The 22,747-nt window shown below is 33.8% G+C and overlaps 1 protein-coding gene across 2 annotated transcripts in view; it reads left to right on the top strand.

The window, feature by feature from the left end:
• LOC150102187 (mitogen-activated protein kinase-binding protein 1-like) overlaps positions 1–19,273 on the top strand; it is a 344,972-nt gene extending 325,699 nt beyond the window's left edge. For both annotated transcript variants that reach the window (XM_090398639.1, XM_090398638.1), the window contains exons 32-33: positions 9,701–9,777; positions 13,843–19,273. In XM_090398639.1, the coding sequence (XP_090254765.1) occupies positions 9,701–9,777; positions 13,843–14,121 (356 nt within the window). In that variant the 3' untranslated portion in view covers positions 14,122–19,273. The remainder of the gene's footprint in view (positions 1–9,700; positions 9,778–13,842) is intronic.
• The last annotated feature ends 3,474 nt before the right edge of the window (positions 19,274–22,747 follow it).

The raw sequence follows: 22,747 nt of genomic DNA, 5'->3' as shown, positions 1-22,747 counted from the left end.
AAAGGATTTTGCACCAACTTCCTTAGCTATTTGTCAAGAACCAGTAAAATTTTTCTAGATATCCATTGTGATTCCATGTCTCAGCTTATAATCCAATTCTTAAAAAATGCAGTTATCTCTGCATTTTTTTGTTTGCATGGTACTGAATTGGTGAACTCTTCATTCTTATCCCTTTAAAGCATGGAGGCCAAGTCCTTTTTCCAATAACAAAAACAGCTGTCATTTATCAATTCCTGACATATTTGAACACTATAATGCTGTTACATGATTTACTGCTTTCATTCATTAAAGAGTGTAATGTGTTTATGATATAGGGAACCATCCAATGTGACACGACAAAATAGCCTCTTTCGTAAGCATTGTGGATGTCGTCAGCACTAAAGTTTTGAAGTAAGAATAAATAATTATTTCTAATACCCCATTGTGGTAGTAGAGGTTACTGGCTATCCCAATTAAATGGCATTGTGTCCCAAATAAACAAAGCAAATTCTTTTATAAATGCTCTCTTTTGTTCTTCTAGATTTGTCCCAATAAAGCAGCTGCCTCAATTAACTGGATGACCAATTAACCAGAATCTACTTTAGTTTTATTGTATCACTAAATACAGTACAGAGACATTTATAGTCTACTATATTTAGCAACAATTAGTGTAATAGAGACAACCAGAATGAAGTTTGACCCTACATAATGAAAAGATTACCTCCACAGACACTACACTGCATACATGCAAGCAAAATATTTTACTATAGTGCCAAATGCGGTACTAACTAAATACATTTGAAGGGTACAGGGGAAAAACAACTTCAGTCCAATTTTTGTGAATTCAACCTAATTGCCATTTGTTTTTTTAATTTTTAAGTACTATTTAAATTAATTATGCTTAATATACATGAATGTACCATATCTGTTATTTTTTTATTTTGTTATGCTATGTTTACTTGCATTTTGAACAACAAGGAAAATTTAATTACGTTTTTTTCGGAAATCAATATCATGGACTGAAGTTTTTTTTCCCCTGTACCCTTCATTTGTCTTAACGTCCACTTTCAAATTTTCAGTTGCAGAGAATACACAATAATGCCTGTTCATAATGTAGAAAGCAAAAAATTTTTGTAAAGCAAATAAAAATAAAGATGAATATACTTATCCTCTTCCTGTCTCACGGTACATAAAGCTGAGATTTGTCAAGATACATCTGTCCTGATCCACCAGTTTGGCTTCTCTCTCCAGCTCTTCCAGCCAGCCATTCTGCCATTCTTCTTTCCTTTTCAGTCATTCTCTGCCAAGTTAATTTAGGCCTTCTCCTTTACTTTCCCTTCTTGGATCTATGTCAAGACCACGCTAGGAATTTCTCTCTCTCCATTCTCAGTATGTGTCCAATCCATTTCCATCTGCATTTTGTTATTTCATCAGTAATGCTTTTTTGCATAGTCAGCTTATATAAGTCATCATTTGTTATATGTTGGGACCAAAATATTTTTTAATATTTTACACAGAATCCTAATCAAATTCCTGATGTGTGCCCTCAGGGGGTGTACAGGATATTATGATAGGAAAAAAAACAAGCTAACGTCTTTTATTCCCATATAGGCAGGAATAGGCAAGGCTGTTTTAGCCCTATCTAACTTTTTGAGACTGAGTGGGCAGTTCAGTCTCCACTGGTAGCCATTCAGAGATAGCTGGCCCAAGGTTACCACTAATTAATGATATTTTTAATGTCTGAAAATAGTGTGGGTTCTACGGTCAATTTTCTTAAGTTTATGGGACGAAAAACCTGCTTGCTTGTGCTAACAGGTTTTTTCAAACTGGTCGAAAAACTTGCAGTGCTCTTTCTTTGGGCAGTTTAGTACTGAGGGGTGCAAACACCACTTCCACTCAGCTACAACTTTCTATCACCACAATCACTAAATATACCTCCAAATTAGCCTGTATTGTAGCATTTTGAATGGCTTTCCTCTTGGCACCTTGTCATATGCATTTTTCTCAGATCTATGAAACTTAAATACATATCCTTGTTATATATATATATCCATGAATTCTCAACTATTTGTCTTAAAGTGAAAATCTGATCTTGACAACCTCTGTTTGGCCTGAATCCAGCTTGTTCTTTACCAAGCTTCCTTTCCACAATTTTTTTAGCCATTTCTCAAGTATACTTGCGCTTGCGTAATCTTACAAGCAACACTCAGTAGAGAAATTCCTCTGTAATTTTCATATTCAGTATTATTTCCCTTTTTTTTATAGGTGGTACTATGAAGAGCTCCATTCCAGTCATCTGAAATTTGACCCTCTGAACAAGTCTTCTGAATTAAGCACTGCAGCCACTAAAACTTTTATACCTTCATAATTGGGCATTTCTGGTTGAATATCTACTTCAGCCGCCATTCCAGATTTCAGATTTTTGGGTTTTTTTTTTTTTTTTTTTTCCTATTTCAAATATTAATATGTATTCCTGATTTCAGTCCTGTTGAGTGTTTTCTACCATCATGATGTCACCTTGTTAGCAATCTTTTGAGGTAATTACTTCACACATCAAAGATATCTTTATCTCCAGTTTTCATGTCACTTTTATCTTCTCTGATTCATTTTAAAGTATACTCTTAACTTTGTTTCTATGCTTTTTCAATAGCCTCCAGAATATTTTTCTACCTTCCTGATATTTATTTTCTATGTTTTTACCATAATCTTCCTATGACTTTTTATTTAGCTAATTTTACACACTGGTTTGCTTTCTTACATTTGTATTCTTGAAGATGCAAGCTGATTTATTTACCAGGAACTTTTAATATTCTTTCTTCTTTTCCTTCACTGCCTCTTTAACTTCAGATTTTCATAATTAAAAATGGAGTTCTGATTTTTCTATCCTTGCAGACAACCTCACCACATGCCTCTCTGACTGAGTCAATCATCAACATTTTTTTCTTCAGGGTTTGCCATATATCTCCAAGGTTTTGTTTTGTTTTGTTTTCAAATCTTTCATTTTTTATTGAATAATGTTTGTGTATTTTAGTCTCTTTGATCGCTTTAATCTTTGATTTGCTCTAAGACATTCTTACATTTTCTTCTTTTCAATATGAAATTCAATTTTAACCTACTCAGGGCTAAATGGTGATCACTTCCAATTTCAAATCCTCTGTATAGTCTTGCATCCTGAACCTGTGAGAAAACATTGCTACCAACAATAACATAGTCAATGAAACTTTTCTTATTTTTTGAATCTTCTCTCCATATGAATTTGTGCATATTTTTATTGGAACATGGTGTTAGTAATAACTAATTCATGTCCTGAAGAGAAATCTAGCAGGCATTTACCATTATTACTAACTTTGCACTTTTCTCTAAATTTTCTCGAAACATTCTCATATGTCTGGTAATCATTTCCTACTTTAAATTAAAGATACCAAGAAATAAGAATAACATGTAAGAAAGTTTTAAAGTGAATAAAAGTTGAGCAGCTCTCAGATGTGAACTGTAGACTTTTAACACAAAGATTATTGAAGAAAAAATGAAAGAGTTTGAGAACAGGAATCAAACCTTGGAGATTCAGTGGCAAACTCTGAAGAAAACATTGATTGATTCTGCCAGAGAGGCATGTGGTGAGGTTGTCTGTAAGGATAAAAAAATCAGAACTCCCTGGTGGACACAGGAAGTTAAAGAGGCAGTGAAGAAAAAGAAGAAAGCATATCAAAAGTTCCTGGCAAATAAGTCAGCTTGTGCTCTTAGAGAATACAGAGACAAATGTAAGAAAGCTAAACACTGTGTAAAACTAGCTAAACAAAAGTCATGGGAGGGCTTTGGCAAGAATATAGAAAATAAATATCAAGAAGGTGGCAAAATATTCTGGAGGTTGTTGAAGAAGCTTAAGAATGGAGGAAAGAGTGCTGTAAAAGGAATTAGAAATGATAAAGGTGACATGAAAACAGGAGAAAAAGATATCCTTGAAGTATGGAGTAATTACTTTGAAAAACTGTTAAATGAAACAAGCAGTGATGACAGCACAGTGGTAAAAAACACTGACCAGGCATGCAGTCAAGAATACATATCCATACTTGAAGTAGAAAAAGCCATCAAAGGCTTGAAATGTGGAAAGGCAGCAGGAGTAGATGATATCGACCTGAAATGCTGAAGTATGGTGGCATAAGAGTCATACAGTGGCTGCACTGCATAGTTCAGAAAGCCTGGACAGAGGGACGAATTCCCGATGATTGGAGTAGAGCTCTCATAGTACCCATATATAAAAAGGGAAATAAAACTGCATGTGAGAATTACAGAGGTATTTCCTTACTGAGTGTTCCTGGCAAGATCTATGCAAATATACTTGAGAAACGGTTGAGAAGAATTGTGGAAGAAAAGCTTGGTGAAGAACAAGCTGGATTCAGGCCAAATAGAGGCTGTCAGGATCAGATCTTCACTTTACGACAAATAGTCGAAAAAGCATGGGAATATAACAAAGATCTGTATTTAAGTTTTGTCGATCTGGAAAAGGCATATGACAAGGTGCCAAGAGAGAAGCTATTCAATATGCTGCAGTTATATGGTGTCAATGGGGCATTATATCAAGCAATACTTAGTCTTTATTTGAGTTGTAAGTCAGCAGTTAGAATTGAAGGAAGTACAGGAAGATGGTTTAATGTTAAATCTGGTGTGAGACAAGGATGTACATTATCCCCTCTGTTATTCATTATCTATATGGATCACATTATGAAGGAAAGTGCTATTAAACATGATATCAAAATTGGAGATGTTAATGTCAGCTCTTTGCTTTATGCGGATGATGTTATACTTCTAAATAAATCCTCTACAAGTCTGCAAGATTCTCTGACTAAATCGAATAGCTGTTGTAATAGATATGGTATGAAGGTCAGCAATAAAAAGACAAAGACAATGAAAATAGGCAGAATCATTGAAAATGTCAACTGTGTTGTGAATGGAGAACCCGTGGAACAAGTAAAACATTTCAGCTATTTAGGCACGATTTTTACTGAAGATGGTAAATTAAATATAGAAATAGACAACAGAATCAGCAAAGCTGGTATGGTGGGAAGTCAATTGAATAAATTCATATGGAATAAGAGAGAAATTAGTCGGAACACTAAATTAACTGTATACAAGACAGTGTTCAAACCAGTTTTAATTTATGGATCTGAGAGCTGGGTCAGAAGTTGAAAGTTTATTTTTCACTTGGTTAGAATATAATAAATTTAGTTTAATCCTTTATCCAAGTGTGAGCAAACAAAGTTTGCACCTGAAAGTATCTTCAGGACTGGGGTAAGGTGGTGCAACACCAGGACAACTCCTTGCAAAGGTGGATCAAGCTACTAATACTCCTATCTCAGTATCTCCCATAATGCAAAACGCATCTCCTTGCAGATATGTATAATGTTATGCATTAAGGGAAGGGCCACTACCCAGACTAGTTTCGACCTTTATTGAGGTCTCTTCAGTGGGAGCCAGGCCCAAGTGGAGATACCAGCCAGAAGCATTAGCAAGGTCATCTCTGCCTATAGGAGTTGCCAAATGGTGTGCCACCTTTTTAATAAATTACTCTGGATTTAGAGAAAGATGTTGAAAGTTTATTTTTCACTTGGTTAGAATATAATAAATTTAGTTTAATCCTTTATCCAAGTGTGAGCAAACAAAGTTTGTGCCTGAAAGTATCTTCAGGACTGGGATAAGGTGGTGCAACACTAGGACGACTCCTTGCAAAGGTGGAGCAAGCTACTAACAATCCTATCTCAGTAGACTAGAGACCGCAGATATGAGAGTCCTGAGAAAGATTATAGGCATGAACAGATGGCATCAATGGCAATTTCATATTAATAACGAGGATATTAGGAAAGAACTTGACGTTGTCAGCATCCAGGAATGCGTTAGCAGAGCTAATGTCAGGTGGTATGGTCACTTAAACAGAATGCGTGAAGAAAGATTAGCAAAACAAGTGTTCTCTGCCTGGTTGGCAGCAAAACGACCCTGAGGAAGACCAAAATATAGGTGGATTGATATGGTACAAAGTGCCTTAGATTAAAGAAATATAAGAACTGATAATGTTGGAGTCTTGACAAGTAACAGACTGATTTGGAGGAAAATTGTAGATAGGAAGTTAGTAATGATGTAATTTTTTTCATGTAGTACTATCATATCCTGTACACCCCTTGACGGTACATGGCACGAATTTGATGATGATGAGAAATTATATACTTGGTTTAATCCTTTATCCAAGTGTAAGCAAACAAGTTTGCGCCTGAACTATTTTCAGGACTGGGGCAACTCGTATATGACTGAGTTGCCCTAGTCCTGAAAATAGTTCAGGCGCAAACTTGTTTGCTTACACTTGGATAAAGGATTAAACCAAATATATGATTTCTTGGTATCTTTAATTTAGAGCATAACCAAGTGGAAAAAGTTCCAACAACATTTCCTACTTTGTTGTTTAGATCTCCAACAAGGATCATCATTCCCTTTTCATTGTACCAGCTGCCTGCTTTAATGCCTCAAAAAATTCCTCCATTTCTTTCTTGGTACCATAAGCACAAATAAGTCTCATTGTCCATTTCCCCATTCTGATATTAGCCCACATCACTCTATTTGATTTTGCCTGCCATTCAAGATTATTTTCATATTTAGTGTTTAATATTATAGCTGCTCCTTCTTTTCCCTGATTGTTATTGCCTGAATATAACATCTTGTATTTTGCTCAGTAAGATCTAATCTGTTTGTCATTTTTGTTTTGGTAAGACCTATTATGTTTATATGACAAGCCAGGAGTATGAATAATGGTGTGGCAGGTGTTTTCATAAAATTTTCATGAGATTATTGAAGGTGAAAACTAGTTATGAGCTTGCTGCAGCGCTCAGAGAATTACGTATTAAGTGGAATTTGAGTGGTTTGAATTTGAAGTATAGTGATAAATCATATTTAATTGCCATGTGAATGAGATTAGATAGTCTTTGGGCATTAGTTATACATTGGTCACTTCTTTTAGCCAGAAATTCTGAACAACCTAGTAGTTCGCTTTCATTTTCTTGAAAATTGATGATGTGACTTTCTTGATTTCAGTAGTAATGTTTTAATTGCATGGCACATTGACGATATTTCAGTGGGATTTTTGTTAATTTTGCTAGTATTTTTGTGGTTTGGTGTAAATAGTAATCACCTAATTTCATGTTCAGTTAGATATGATTTTAGTGAGAATGGTAGGTCCGATATAACAGGAATTGCATCCAGATTGACACCTAAATTTATAAACCATTGTGACATAGTAATGCATCAGATGATGTAACTGCAGTTTTATGTTTTAGTAATTTTCATAGTTTATTACTGGAGGCGAATATAATTTTGAAATTAGAATATTTGAAAATGGTGGTGAAAATTTTATGGCTTTCTGGATTTTATGCATATATGGGAATTTTAACAAGTTTTTGATATGTTACTTTGAGGGGACATGATTTGGTCAAAATTGGTAACATTGGTAGGATATATTAAGTTGTGGAAGGATCTTCTTTCAAAAGATGGAAAATATTTTTAAGAAGTGTGATTTCTTGATCCAAGGTAGTAATTGACGATGTGCATTTGTAAGCATTAAAAAACTGTTTTAATATGGCCAATTATTTTACGAGGATAATGGGAACAGAAATGCAAGTAGTTTCCAATATTTCTTGGTTTGATCTTGTTGGAGTCAAGTTAAACAGTTTATAGCTTTTTTCTTTGTCGCATTCAATAGAGAATTGTTACATAAGATATCATTGAATATATCTACCATAGCACAAAATCCCTGTGAGTTGGAAGGGAAGGAATAGCAGTTGTGATTCTGTGTATGTGCGATTCCATTTAAAAATTTTTAGACTGTCATTGTGATTTAAATTAGGTTGATTATGAAGAGCTTCACCTAACATTCTCTTGACAACCCTCTTTCACTGGTCACTTAGTACATGTCATGGTGGACAGTTTCCTCTCTTCAGATTTCCCCACCAATGCAGGAGTACACCAGGGTTCCTTACTTTCACCCACTCCCTTCCTCTTGTATATAAATGACCTATTCTCACAGCCTTCCAGTCCTATCCATAGCTTTGCTAATTACAATTACACTCCATTCCTCCCTTTCATTTGACAAACCTTGAAGTGCTGAAATATTAGAATCCTCAAGATCCACCACAACCAGTGGCCTGAACGCCAATCTCCTGGTTATATCCTAATGGGGCAAGGACAACCTTGTAGGCTTCAATTCCACCAAAATTCAGTCCTGTCTGATCTCTTGCAAGAAAGAGAGAGAGAGAGAGCTTGCATCTCAACCCCTTACCCTTAAGTAATACTGAAATATCCAAACATAATCAGTTTCCCTTCTGATGTTGAAAGTTTTTTACACTTGGTTATACTATAAATTAAAGAAATTATATTCTTGATTTCATCCTTTATCCAAGTGTAAGCAAACAAAGTTTCATGTGAAGCCACTTCATGACTGGGCTACTTGTATTGCATTATGAGATATTAAGCACATATCCTTATGGACTGTATTATGCTATGCATTATGGGAGGGGCCACTACCAAGACCGGTTTCAACCTTTATTGAGGTCCCATCAGTGGGAGCTAGACCCAGAAGTGATACCAAGCTCGAAGTAATGCAGAAATCATCACTTCTATATGCAAGTCTTCTGATCTTTCCTGGCACAAACACATTTCGACTATAACTTTTGCAGCTGCCAAAAAACTGTGAACTTTTTCGCACAAGACACTACTTTACACCTTCACAACTGCTAACGCTATACAAATCCCAAATCCACCCAACCATATTTAGGGGTAGTGCACCAAAATCCTCTCTAAGATTGCTCGATTCTATCCAGAAGAGGTCAGTCTGGCTAATTAATGATCCCTCTCTCACATTCACATATCATCTACAGATACTTGAGTACTGTCGATGAAAGTATTCAATTTCAAAAGAGGCACAGTGCTGTGCTGAATTGGCCACTATTATTCTTCCACTTTCCTCCAAAATCATTACGAAAAGATCCACAGTCCATCACGAAACTCGCTGAACCAACTTCACTGCTCCTCTTTCATTCCATCTACTTCTGTTCTTTGGAACAGTCTCTCCCCATGGTGCCTTTCCCTAACCTTCAGCTGTTCAGACAAAATGTGAACAGATTCTTCTTTTCCTCTTGCACACACTTGGCACTAATGTGCTATATGTCTTGTGGCCTTTCGTGTGTGTATTAGATATTAAAAAAACAAAAAAAAGCTGCCACACGTCATGAAATAATTGGAACTAAAACTCAACTTCAGGAATCCAAGTATTGAAACAGCTATGACAAAGAGCACTACCACCTGATGAGGTTTAGTAGCAATGGAAAGGTGTTGAACCTTAACTAAATGTGTTCATTTTTCAGTCAAGACTTGATGTATATACTGTGTTATTGATCTGTTTTTATTTTTTGATGTAATTAAAAATATTCACTTATGGAATTTTTTGGCATTTTAGCTTTTTTTAGGCTTTTTTTACTGCTTGCAAATGAATTAAATCTCACACACACACTGAGCGAGTCCTCTTTCACCATAATTCTTCAGCTTCAGCTAGTGATGATGGTAGTTAATGAATGAGCAAAATGATAAATTTCAGATAGTATCAGTGACAATTTGTTGTGCTAGTGAATAAACTATTTAAAAATGGATTTTGCAAATGAGCATCTGAAATATATTTCTTTTATAGTATCGCAACCTGTTTGTGAGAATATTGCAGAAGAACTGAAGAGGATAACGTTATATGCAATGACTGTTTTTCAGAGGGTAAGTAAGAATGTTTGATTAGTATATTAGTGCTAATAATTATAGGTTTATACAATTTTTATAAACGTTTTACATTTAGGATCCATTTTTCACTTTAAAACAATTTAGAAATCAGGGGAGAATAACAAAGATCTATATTTTTAAGTTTTGTATATCTGAAAAAGGCATGTGATGCTGGAACAAGACAAAGCTGTTTAATATGCTATTATATGGTGTAAACATGCTGTGTACTACTCTGTTTCTACAAAGCAGTATTTAAGTTGTAAGTCATCATCATCAAATTCCTGATATATACCCTCAAGGGATGTACAGGATATGGTAGTACTACATGAAAAATTTACATCATTACTGACTTCCTGTCTACAATTTTCCTCCAGGTCTTATATTTCTGTCTTCTAAGGCACTTTTTACTGTATCAATCCACCTATATCTTGGTCTTCCTCTGGGTCGTTTTCCTGCCAACTTGGCAGAGAACACTTGTTTTGCTAATCTTTCCTTGCCCATTCTGTTTAAGTGACCATACCACCTGAGATTAGCTCTGCTAACGCATTCCTGGATGCTGACAATGTCAAGTCCTTTCCTAATATCCTTGTTTTTAATATGATATTGCCATTGATGTCATCTGTTCACGCCTCTAATCTTTCTCAGGACTCTCATATCTGCGGTGTCTAGTCTTTGGTCAAGTATTTTACTTCTGACCTAGCTCTCAGATCCATAAATTAAAACTCGTTTGAACACTGTCTTGTATACAGCTAACTTAGTGTTCAGACTAATTTCTCTCTTATTCCATATGAATTTATTCAATTGACTTCCTACCATACCAGCTTTGTTGATTCTGTTGTCTATTTCCATATTTAATTTACCATCTTCACTAAAAATCATACCTAAGTAGGTGAAATGTTTTACTTGTTCCACAGGTTCTCCATTCACAATACAGTTGACATTTTCAACGATTCTGCCTATTTTCATTGTCTTTGTCTTTTTATTGCTGACCTTCATACAATATGTATTACAACAGTTATTCAATTTAGTCAGGGAATCGTGCAGATTTGTAGTGGATTTATTTAGAAGTATAACATCATCTGCATAAAGCAAAGAGCTGAGATTAATATCTCCAATTTTGATATCAGGTTTAATACCACTTTCCTTCATAATGTGATCCATATAGATAATGAAGAAGAGAGGGAATAATGTACATCCTTGTCTGACATTGACCTTGTCCATATTGCTTGATATAGTGCCCCATTAACACCATATAACTGTAGCGTTTTGAATAGCTTCTCTCTTGGCACCTTGTTATATGCCTTTTCCAGATCGACAAGACTCAAGTATAGATCTTTGCTATATTCCCATGATTTCTCAACTATCTGTTGTAAAGTGAAAATCTGATCTTGACAACCTCTATTTTGCCGGAATCCAGCTCGTTCTTCACCAAGTTTCTCTTCCACAATCTTTCTCACCCGTTTCTCAAGTATACTTGCATATATCTTACCAGGAACACTCGGTAATGAAATGCCTCTGTAATTCTCATAAACAGGCTTATTTCCTTTTTATATATGGGTACTATTAGAGCTCTACTCCAGTCATCAGGAATTCGTCCCTCTGTCCAGGCCTTCTGAACTATGCAGTGCAGCTACTGTACGACTTTTATACCTACATATCTGAGCATTTCTGGTCGAATATCATTTACTCCTGCTGCCTTCCAACATTTCAAGCCTTTGATGGCTTTTTCTACTTCAAGTATGGATATGTATTCCTGATTGCATGCCTGGTCAGTGTTTTTTTACCACTGTGCTGTCATTACTGCTTGTTTCATATAGCAGTTTTTCAAAGTAATTACTCCATACTTCAAGGATATGATCTTCTCCTGTTTTCTCCCCTTTATCATCTCTAATTTCTTTTACAATACTCTTTCCTCCATTTCTGAGCTTCTTCAACAACCTCCAAAATATCTTGCTACCTTCTTGATATTTATTTTCTATGTTCTTGCCAAAGTCCTCCCATGTCTTTTGTTTAGCCAGTTTTACACAGTGTTTAGCTTTCTTACATTTGTCTCTGTATTCTCTAAGAGCACAAGCTGACTTATTTGCCAGGAACTTTTGATATACTTTCTTCTTTTCCTTCACTGCCTCTTTAACTTCCTGTGTCCACTATGGAGTTCTGATTTTTCTATCCTTGTACACAACCTCACCACATGCTTCTCTGGCTGAATAAATCAGTGTTTTCTTCAGGGCTTGCCACTGAATTTCCAAAGTTTGGTTCCTGTTCTCAAACTCTTTCATTTTTTCTTGAATAATATTTGTGTATTTTAGTCTACAGTTCATATCTGAGAGCTGCTCAACTTTTATTCGCTTTAAAACTTTCTTACATGTTATTCTTTTCAATATGAAATTCAATTTTATCCTGCTTAAGACTAAATAGTGATCACTTCCAATTTCTGATCTTCTTACACTCTGGTCCTGCACCAGAGAAAACATCACTATTAACAATAACATGGGTCGGCAACCTTTTTGGATTGAAGAGCCATTTTAAAAATTGTATCTGTTAAAAAAAATTTAGGGAACCGCACGCAGTGATGAGCAACCAATTGTCCATGGGCTGCATGCGGACCTCTCAAGTTTTATGTGTGGTCCACAGTGTTTGTTTTGTATGGCAGAATTAGTGTATTTTAATTAAAAATCTATTTTATGAATGTTGATTTTTTCATGTGAATTTATTTGTGCAGGTTAAAAATTAAAATATACCTAAATAATGGAAAATAAATTAATACTTTCTTATCAAATAAAAAGAAAATATTCTTTATGCGGATCGAACAGAGTATTCGATTTACTATTAAATGCTCATCACTGCTTTAAATTGAGAAACTACATTGAAAAATATTATAATTAAATTATTTATTCAGGTTTTTTTTATTTTTATATTTTTTTTATTTATTATTTTTTTTTTTACAGTAACACGTTATTATACTTGTAAAACATAGGGGTGGCATGTCACACGAAATTATATGATAGTTTTAAATATTAAATAATAAAACAAAGATTTGCTCCTCCTTACAAAAACATATGTATAAAATCCAATAACATAATTTAAAATATCTTCTTAGTGCGACTTTTGCTGTTGAACTTCTTGGGATAGTTTCTCAATAATAAATTTAGTTTAATTCTTTATCCAAGTGTTCCTGAAAATATCTTCAGGACTGGGGTAAGGTAGTACAACAACTTAGCTTGGTCCACCTTTGCTACGAGTTGACTGGTGTTGTACTACCTTACCCCAGTCCTGAAGATATTTTCAGGCACAAACTTTGTTTGCTCACACTTGGATAAAGGATTAAACTAAATTTATTATATACAAATAAAGTTACTTAAGTATAAAGAGCTAATAAGCTTCATTTCGGCAATGAAAACATTACTTAAATTAAGGGGATATTAAATCCCACATAGTTTTAAAACCGAATAAGAAACTCAAAGATTGGAATCAGTTTCTTGCCGAATATAGTAAACTATAAAGTATCGGCGAACACTTAGCGTGAGCTAATGCAAGTGACCCTAGTCAAGTGACCCTAGTCACTTGCATTAGCTCACATTAGCCCTAGTTCGCAGAGTATATAGTTCTTTTCGCTATACACTTTGGTATTAGGTCTAGCTACTTACTGATGAAGCCTCAAAAAAGGCTGAAACCGGTCTGGGTAGTGACCTCCCTTCATAATGTAATAACAGCATACATTTCCTAGGAAATGTGTTTTTACATTATGGAAAATACCTAAGAATAGCAATCTGAACTTTCCCCACCTTTGCAACGAGTCATCCGGTATTGTACTACGTACTAGGGTCACTTGCATTAGCTCACGCTAAGTGTTCGCCGATACTTTATAGTTTACTATATTCGGCAAGAAACTCTCTGATTCCAATCTTTGAGTTTCTTATTCGGTTTGTGGGATTTAATATCTCCTTAATTTAAGTAATACAAATAAAGTTTTTATTGAATAACATAAGGATATAAGGATAAGAATAATAACATAATAATGAGCAGGATGTATAAATGAAAAAATTAATTACAATTTTTTAGGTTACATTAGATTCAGAGTTGCTTCCAGATGAGAAATCGGCAATGACCTCAACATTAGCCCAGGCAGTGTGGCAAGCCCAACAGAACCTTCGTCCAGCAGTCCCACCTTTACCAGTATGGCCTACTCACCCAGCAATCAATATCGATACAAATGCATTTGGATCAGATTCTCAGCCAGAAGTGACTGATGCTATGGCTCTGTTACAAAATTTTTCCGATACTCTTCTGACCATGGTAGAGAAGCGGATTAGTCAAACTATTGAAAAATCAAATCCTTAACAGTTAGTAAGCTCCAGGTACCGCCATATTGTTTACAGACAGCCTTGGTTCATGTTTATTAGTACCTCAGGATTGTATTTGTTATTATTGTGTATGTATTATACATATGGAGGTTTTATGTGTGTGTGTGTGTGTGTAACTACAAGCTGGTCTTTTTGTACATATTTATTGTTATTGAAGTTCTGTAGAAAATTCTCCTTATCAGATGTTTGTTATGTATTGGATCTGTTAATTTATCTTTTGGCAAATCTGATACACTTTCAGTGAGAAATGATAGTTTGCCAATACAAGAACTTTGTCTTCCTGGAAATAATACAAAAACATTTACATGCAAAAGTATACCTGAGCTTACCAACTCTTTCCAAATTTTAGTAGTGATCATTTTTAACTGTTCAGTGTTTTAATGTATCCTTATACAATACAAATACTGTAAAATACTGGACATTGAAAACTAAGCTGCAAAAAATAGTTAAGATATAAATTTATGTGGAATGGTTCTATTGTTTGTATGTATGTATATACATGCATAGATGTGATCTAAAAGATTGTTGAATAGATTTAGTATTATTGAACTTAGAAATGCACATTAAATTTCCCATCCTACATATAATTGAACAATTTTTAAGAATAGTGTACATATATTTATAGATTTTTTAATATTGGTACTGCCTAATCTATTATCTTCATAATAATTGTAAAATACTGTTTTCAGCTTGCACTTTTTTGAAATATCTAGTTAATTTTTGATGTTTATATGTATCCATATTAGTTTATGCTCATATAAATAAATAAAAAACTTCCATTTATTATGACATTCCAATGCTTTGATGTCTTCCATATGTGATATACTCTTCCGATATTTGGAAAATGCCAAGAAATAAATGCCCTGTCTTAATCTGGTTTTCTTAAATTATTTGATAAACTGCAAGAACATATTTCAGAGAGAAATATTTAGTTTGAATTAATTAATCTTTTTAGTCTAAGTAGTTATTTTACATTTAGAAAAGTAAAATCCATGTTATTTTAACTTTGATGTATATCAAAGTTTTTTCTATATTTGACATTGCAGTCTATTTTTTTTTTTTTATTTAAAAGAAGGGAAAGTATAATTACTTGTGCTGATTGTTAATGCAATTTTCTCATCAGTTCTTTTTATTTACTGAAAGCATTTTAGATCATTCCACTGTGTGATGTATAAAATTATCATTTTAAATATTTCATCATTTTAATCCATGTTTTATTTTTACTGTTTTTGAAAAAAAATTGTATGTATGAGGTATATTCAGTACAATATTTCTGAATTCATCTACAGCTAAAATGAAATAATTATAAGACTACAGTCTCTTGGAAAAATCTTGGAACTCCCTCCTGTACATTCCATTTTTACAATTTGTCATATCATATGATTAGTGCTGGAAAATAGTGCCTGAATTAACTTTTGATTCATTATTATTTGCTAACTGATTTTGTTTAAATAAACAACTTGACATTTATTTTTATCTTGGCAATCAGTCAAGCCAAGAATTAGCCGCTCTTAAAATGTTTAGATTCCCCCAAACACACACAGAAAAGTTCATTTTTAAATCCAAGAAAAAGGAGATGAATTCTCTTACAACATTTCATGAACAACAGTAAACTCATGATAATGTTAGTCTTCCTTTTTTTTTTTTTATGGCATACCTACAGAAAATAGTAGCCAACTCTCTCTGTTTGGCTTTTTAGCTTGTTTCTATTCAAAAACAAGTTTTGTTCTTTTTTTTTTGTTACTGTAAGAACTGGTTTATAAATTTTGTATCCATAAATTACCTGGGAAGGAATATCTGTGGCTTCTCTTCTTCCTCCTCCCACCCCTTCACTTTTCAGATTCATAACTTAAGATAATATTTGGTTAGCAAGGCTTTTTGACAGAGAGCTATCCCAGCATGTTGGAGTTTCTCTATATCAAATAATCCCTGCTAACTAAAATATGATCTTAAAAAAAAAGAGGAACTACATATGCTTCAGAAATCCTGAGATACTTCTGATCATATATAGGACTGAGAAATTTGATGCATCCATTTATTATAGAATGAAACTCTGCAGTAAATTGATATGTCATCGGTTCTTCTAAATTTCTTATAATTACCTATTAAAATATTAGTCTTGCACTGTTTTAATTAAGAAAATTAAAACTGTGTAAATATTTTTAATGTTGAAATCTGTGTATAATAAAAAAAAAAAGAGCAGGCAACAAAATTGGTTGTATTTTAAATATTGGCATTTAAAAATATAGATATTTCTCAATGACATTATCATTTTTTTTTGTTTCTTACATTTTTCAATATCTTATTGTTGAGTGTTGCTTTCCCCCCCCCCCCCCCCATCCACTTTCAAAAACACACTAATTACATTTGTCTTATCTTAGCGATGTTCTGATTTCAGCATCCTTTCATTTGAAGTCACCTTGTAGAGACACATATAAATCAGATATATTACTTTCAAATAAAAAAAAAAACTCCCAAAGAATTTTCCAGGAGAATGTATGTTGAATAAGTTTTTTTTTGTCATGATTAACTACCCAACCGGCCAAGATGTATATATATACGTCCAGGTTAACATGGATGCGAAGTGCATATTAAAATTGTAATACCATTGATATTACATTGAATTATATGACGGATACGAAGTGTAGAGGAGTGATGTATTTTATCCATATTGACGGTGACGTGGTTAATGTGTTACAGCAGGGAACAGTACTGCTTATTTTGTAATAGTGAACACAACAAGAACCTGAATGGCATGTATTTGGCCAGTCACATCACTCTCAATGCAAAAAAAGTACTAAGAGACTTGTGAACATTGAGTATAGTATTGAATTTGATATTCAGTTTTGGCATTTACACTGTTTTTGATAGAGAGTGTGTTGGTTGTTTGGCACTCATATTTCAAATGACAAAAGAGCAACAGTTCTACATCTTTCTAAAAAGACATTTAGTGGTCTTAGGAGTTAGATTTAGATTTAATTAGACTTGAATTAGATTTAATTCAAAGCCATTTAAATTTTGTGTGTCTTATTTGAATAGTACACTGCAATGAAACTTAAAATGTTGTTTTAGACAGGAGTTGAAAAATTGTTGCTCTTTGTAATTTGAAATATAAGTGCCAGGCAACCCTCCATTACAAAGCAGTAAATGGAGTACATAGTTATTATATACCAGTTATTCAGTATTTAATCTGATAAATATTAAGATATTTTGTAAGGTTTCCCCTTTTGTTTTTTGTCACGTTTTCAGTTATCATTGGCAGTGGTATAATTTTTTAATTTGAATTTAAAGTTTTAATTTTCCATGTTTTTAATTTAAAAAATTGTTTTTTAAAATAGAAATATAAATTTTGTATTTCAGAAAAGTTTCTCCATTATGTTCCATTGAGTTGTTTTCAACTCCTGGTGATTCTATGAACATACACCCTCCATTCAGATCTGTCCCTGGCCAACTTTCAGAATTTCAGCGCATTCCAGTTGCTTCTTTAACTCCATCCACCCATCTAATTCTTGGTCTTCCTCTTCTCCTGCTTCCATCAACTTTAGCAAGCATCATCATCTTCTCCAGACTGTCATTTGCTCGCATAATATGCCTGAAGTATGACAATTTTTGCTTGATGATCATAGCTTCGAGGGAGCAGTATGGCTTTATTCTGTCTATCACTGATTTATTGGTTTGCTTTGCAGTCCATGATATTCTTAGTAAGCATCTCCAAATCCATAATTCAAACGCATCTATCTTCCTTCTTTCATTCTTTCTCAGGGTCCAACTTTCATATCCATTCAGTACTACAGGGAATACCATTGCTTTCACAATTCTGGTTTTTGTTGCAAGGCTAATATCTTTATCTTTAAAGATCTTGCTTAAATTTGTCATTGCTTTCTTTCTGAGTAATAATCTTCTAACTTCTTCAGTACGATAACCATCTTGATCAATTCGAGATCCTAGGGGAACAAAATTGTTAACTGCTTCCATTTTCTCCCCATTTACTTCAAAATCATTAAGTTCACTTGTTGCCATAACTTTTGTCTTTTTAAGGTTAAGATTAAGACCATATTTAGCACTTTCTTCTTTCACTTTCATAATAAGTTCCTCCAAATCTTCTTTACATTCTGCAGCAAGGTGGTATCATCTGCATACCTCAAATTATTAATATTTCTTCCATCAATTTTAATTCCAACTGAAGAGTCCTCCAGCCCTGCCATTCTCCATATGAAAAAATTTCACAACTTACAATATTTAGGATATTTGTCAGGGTGAAAAAAAACAGTATATTTACATAAAAAGTCTTAATTTAAAGTTAGTTTTGCATGTTTAATGTCTTTGAGAAGTTAACTTTATGTTATAGGACTTCATAACATATGTAATGTTGGCTCAAACTTTCTATTTTTGTCCATTATAGATATTTTCTATTTTTTTTATTTAAAAAAAAAAAAAAGTCTAGTTTTAACTATCACCAAACAGTTTAATAGTTGATTGCTCAATTAAAAGGAAATTCTGAAATGCGACAATCTCATAGGACAAGAATATTTCAAATAAGAATATTTGAAACTATGAGATTCAAATATTCTTATTTGAATCTCATAGTTTCAAATAAGTTGTGATAAGAATTGAAACAATTGTAAAGAACTTTTCTAAATGCTGTAGTGAGATAACTATAGATATTTTGTTCTTAGTTTTGCTCGTTATCAGTACAGAACAGTATTTTTACTGTATTTAGTATGGATGAAACTTATGCCATGTATGCATATTTTAAATCATCTGATTTGTATTCCATTTTCTCACATTCCTGTGCAGATAACTACCAAAGTTATATACTGAGCATATCCAGTCACTAGTTGTCAAGGGGAAAGTGTGTGCCAGCCTACTGAGAAAGTAGCTCAAATATGGAGGCAGTTCTTGTCTCCTCCTTTAAGTATTACTTCTAGGAAACTGCTAATTTAAATTTTAGCGCAAAAAAAAAAAAAAAAAAAAAAAAAAAAAAAAAAAAAAAACTAATAATGTAAATAGCCTGAAATGTAAAGTTATAAAACAAATATGGGAATAATGCAAAGATATTCCCATTGTGCAATGTAAAAAATGTAGTTATTTATAATTCTTAAAATAGAATAAAACTTCATATTTTTGAACTGTGTCATGTATGCTAATATTTTTTTATTACATATTACTCATAGTAATGAAAATGAAGTTTGTATTATTTTACTGCATTTATTTTATATTAATTTTTATTTATATAATATATAATATTAGGATAACCAAGTTATTTTATAAACTTGGTTATTTTAACTCCTAATCCCAAGTATGCAAACAATTAAGTTTGCGCCTGAAACAAAGTTCAAGTCTAAAGATGATGCAACACCAGGGCAATTCATTGTAAAGGTGGGTAAAGCTCTGATTACTATTCTTAGTATTTTCCCATAATGTAAAGCACATCTCACTAGAAGATGTATACTGCAATGCATTATGGGTGGGGTCACTATCCAGACCGGTTTCAATCTTTTTTGAGGTCTTCTCAGTGAGTAGCTAGACCCTAAATACCAAGGTTATAGTAATACGGAGCTTCATCAACTTTACCTATAGAAGTTGCAACAAGGTTTTTTATTTTAAGAACACATAAAACGTATTAATTTTGTAAATTTAGATTTCTCATAATGATACTGGATGAATGAACTAAACATATTATAAAATCCACAAGCTATTCTGTAGACATTCATTCTAGATATCTCTAATAATACTTGCTATCACATGTTTTATGACAAATTTCCTCAAGCATGAATATAACATCAAAAACAAATGATCATGTTTCAAATTTATAAATTTTCTTTTTTCTTACATAGACAATATTACATCAGGAAAACAACTCTAATACATATTGAAGTGAATAAACTCAGTTTCTTCAGTGCAGTTGTATTATAAATCTTACATATTTCTTAGACAAACTATATAACAATTAGCCATACTGAACTGAACACAAATGCTTATTAAATGAGCTAAACATCGATAGTATGTTTTTAAAGGCATTTATGTTCAGCTTAATTCCCTTAGTTCTGCTAAAGAGATTAAGCAGCCACCAAGAGGTCAAGTGTTACCAGATCACTGGAAATGCAGTATTACAGCACTCATTAAAAGATTTACATTATATAATAAGGTTTATTCCATATGAGAGTAACAGAATGACAAGGATTTGAGGATAAATCCTAATGTCAATGTTAGCATGACATCTATAAGCATACTAGGGATGCTACAGTTATACTAAAACTAATACTTCTGTGCCTAATGCAACAACCTTTGATTGTATGCATGCCCTCATTTGCTGACAATTAAATGTGACCCACAATTTGCTGCAGAGAACAGAACATTTACCAATTTTCTGTTCTATGCAGCACAACAAAACTTTCACAAAATAGGTGACGGCCTAGTTGGCAAAGTGGTTAGCATATCTGCTCTCCAGCAAAAAGGCTGAGGGTTCGAATCCTGCCGTGGACATGGATGTTTGTGATTTTCTGTGGAAATACTAGTGGTGGTGATGGGAGGTAGATGGTGTTGGTGGATTGAATGGTGGAGAAAGAAAGTAGGTGTCCTCCCTCAATGAGTCTTTGGACTCCTTGAGTGTCACATGATAATAAATATTATAATTAATAGAATGGATCTCTTAGATACTTTATTATTCAGCAGTTATATATTATTATTATTAATATTCGTGACACCTCCAAGGAGTCCGAAGACACATCGTGGGAGGACACCTATTGTACATCTCTCCATCTCCACCACTACACTGAACCTCTACTACCAAACACCAACATCAGCGCCATCTATCGTAGTATGTGTCATCCATCTTAGTATCCCATAATGCAAAGCACATATCCTTACGGACATGTATAAGGCTATGCATTATGGAAAGGGTCACTACCCAGACCAGTTTTGACCTTTATTGAGGTCTCATCAGTGGAAACCAGACATAGCAGTAGTACTAAGGTTGAAGTAATGCAGGAGTCATATTTTTCTGGGCAGTGACCCTTCCCATAATGCATAACATTATACATGTCCATAAGTGCTTTGTATTATGGGATCATCAACTTGCTTCTATATACAAGTTGCCCCAGTCCTGAAAATACTTTAGGCACAAACTTTGTTTGCTTACACTTAGATAAAGAATTAAACCAAGAAAATAATTTCTTGGTACTTTATTTTATAGTAGTATTATTATTATTTGACACCTCCAGGGAGTCCAAAGACTCATCAAGGGAGAGTGTGCCAACAGCATCGAACGACTGGACCCCTTCCAACTACTAACCACGCTCAAACTTACTTAACTGAGCCATTAGTAGCAGAGGCTCTACCAATTGCCCAACCTTTGCCGGCAACCAAGTGGAACCAAATATACCAACCGGTAACCAAGTGGACTTCCAGCTTACCAGGAACACTTGGTAGGGAATACATATGTAATTCTCACATTCAGTTTTATTTCCCCTTTTTATATATGGGTACAATGAGAAATTTACTCCAATTATGTGGAACTCTTCCCTCTATCCAAGCCCTCTGAACTATACAGTGTAGTCACGGTAAGACTAGGCAGAGGGACGAATAGATGATGGATTACATGATATTCGACCAGAAATGCTCCCCACTTGAGCATTTCTGGTCGAATATCATCTACTCCAGCTTCATTTTCACATTTCAGGCTTCTGATGGCTTCTTCTACTTCAAGTATTGATATATATATTCCTGACTGTATGCCTGCTGAATGTTTTTTTTTACCACTGTGCTGTCACCGATTGTTTCATTTAGCAAATTGTTAAACTAATTACTCCATACATCAAGGATATCTTTTTCTCCTGTCTTCATGTTACCTTTATCATCTCTAATTCGTTTAACAGCTCTCTTTCCTCCATTTCCGAGCTTTTTCAACAACCTCCACAGTACCTTGCCATCTTCTTGATATTTATTTTCTATTTTCTTAACAAAGTCTTCCCATGATTTTTGTTTAGCTAGTTTTACAGTGTTTCTATTCTATTCTCTAAGAGCACAAGCTGACTTATTTGCCAAGAACACTTTTGATAAGCTTTCTTCTTTACCTTCCTGTGTCCACCACAGAGTTCTGATTTTTCTATCCTTGCAGACAACTTCACCACATGCCTCTCTGGCTGAATCAGTCATTGTTTTCTTCAGGGTTTATCACCGATTCTTCAAGGTTTGGTTCCTGTTCCCAAACTCTTTCATTTTTTCTTGAATAATCTTTGTGTATTTTAGTCTACAGTTCACATCTGAGAGCTGCTCCACTTTTATTTGCTTTAAAACTTTCTTACATGTTCTTCTTTTCAATATGAAATTCAATTTTATCCTGCTCAAGACTAAATGGTGATCACTTCCAATCTGAAATCCTCAGTGCACTAGTGTCCTGCAGTAGTGAGAAAACATCACTATCAACAATAACATAGTCAATCAAACTTTTCTTATTCCTTACATCTTCTCTCCATGTGAATTTGTGCAGCATTTTATTGTTGGAATGTTGTGTTAGTAATAGCCAGTCCATGTCCTGAACAGAAATCCAACAGGGTGCCATTATTATTAGCTTTGCTCTTTTCTCCAAATTTTTTCCCCAA

This window comes from Typopeltis vanoorti, chromosome 10 (assembly GCF_054136105.1).
Source record: "Typopeltis vanoorti isolate ZY-2024b chromosome 10, IOZ_Tvanoo_1.0, whole genome shotgun sequence".
In the NCBI taxonomy this organism is placed as follows: Eukaryota; Metazoa; Arthropoda; class Arachnida; order Uropygi; family Thelyphonidae; genus Typopeltis; species Typopeltis vanoorti.
This window is presented reverse-complemented; position numbering and strand designations above follow the sequence as displayed.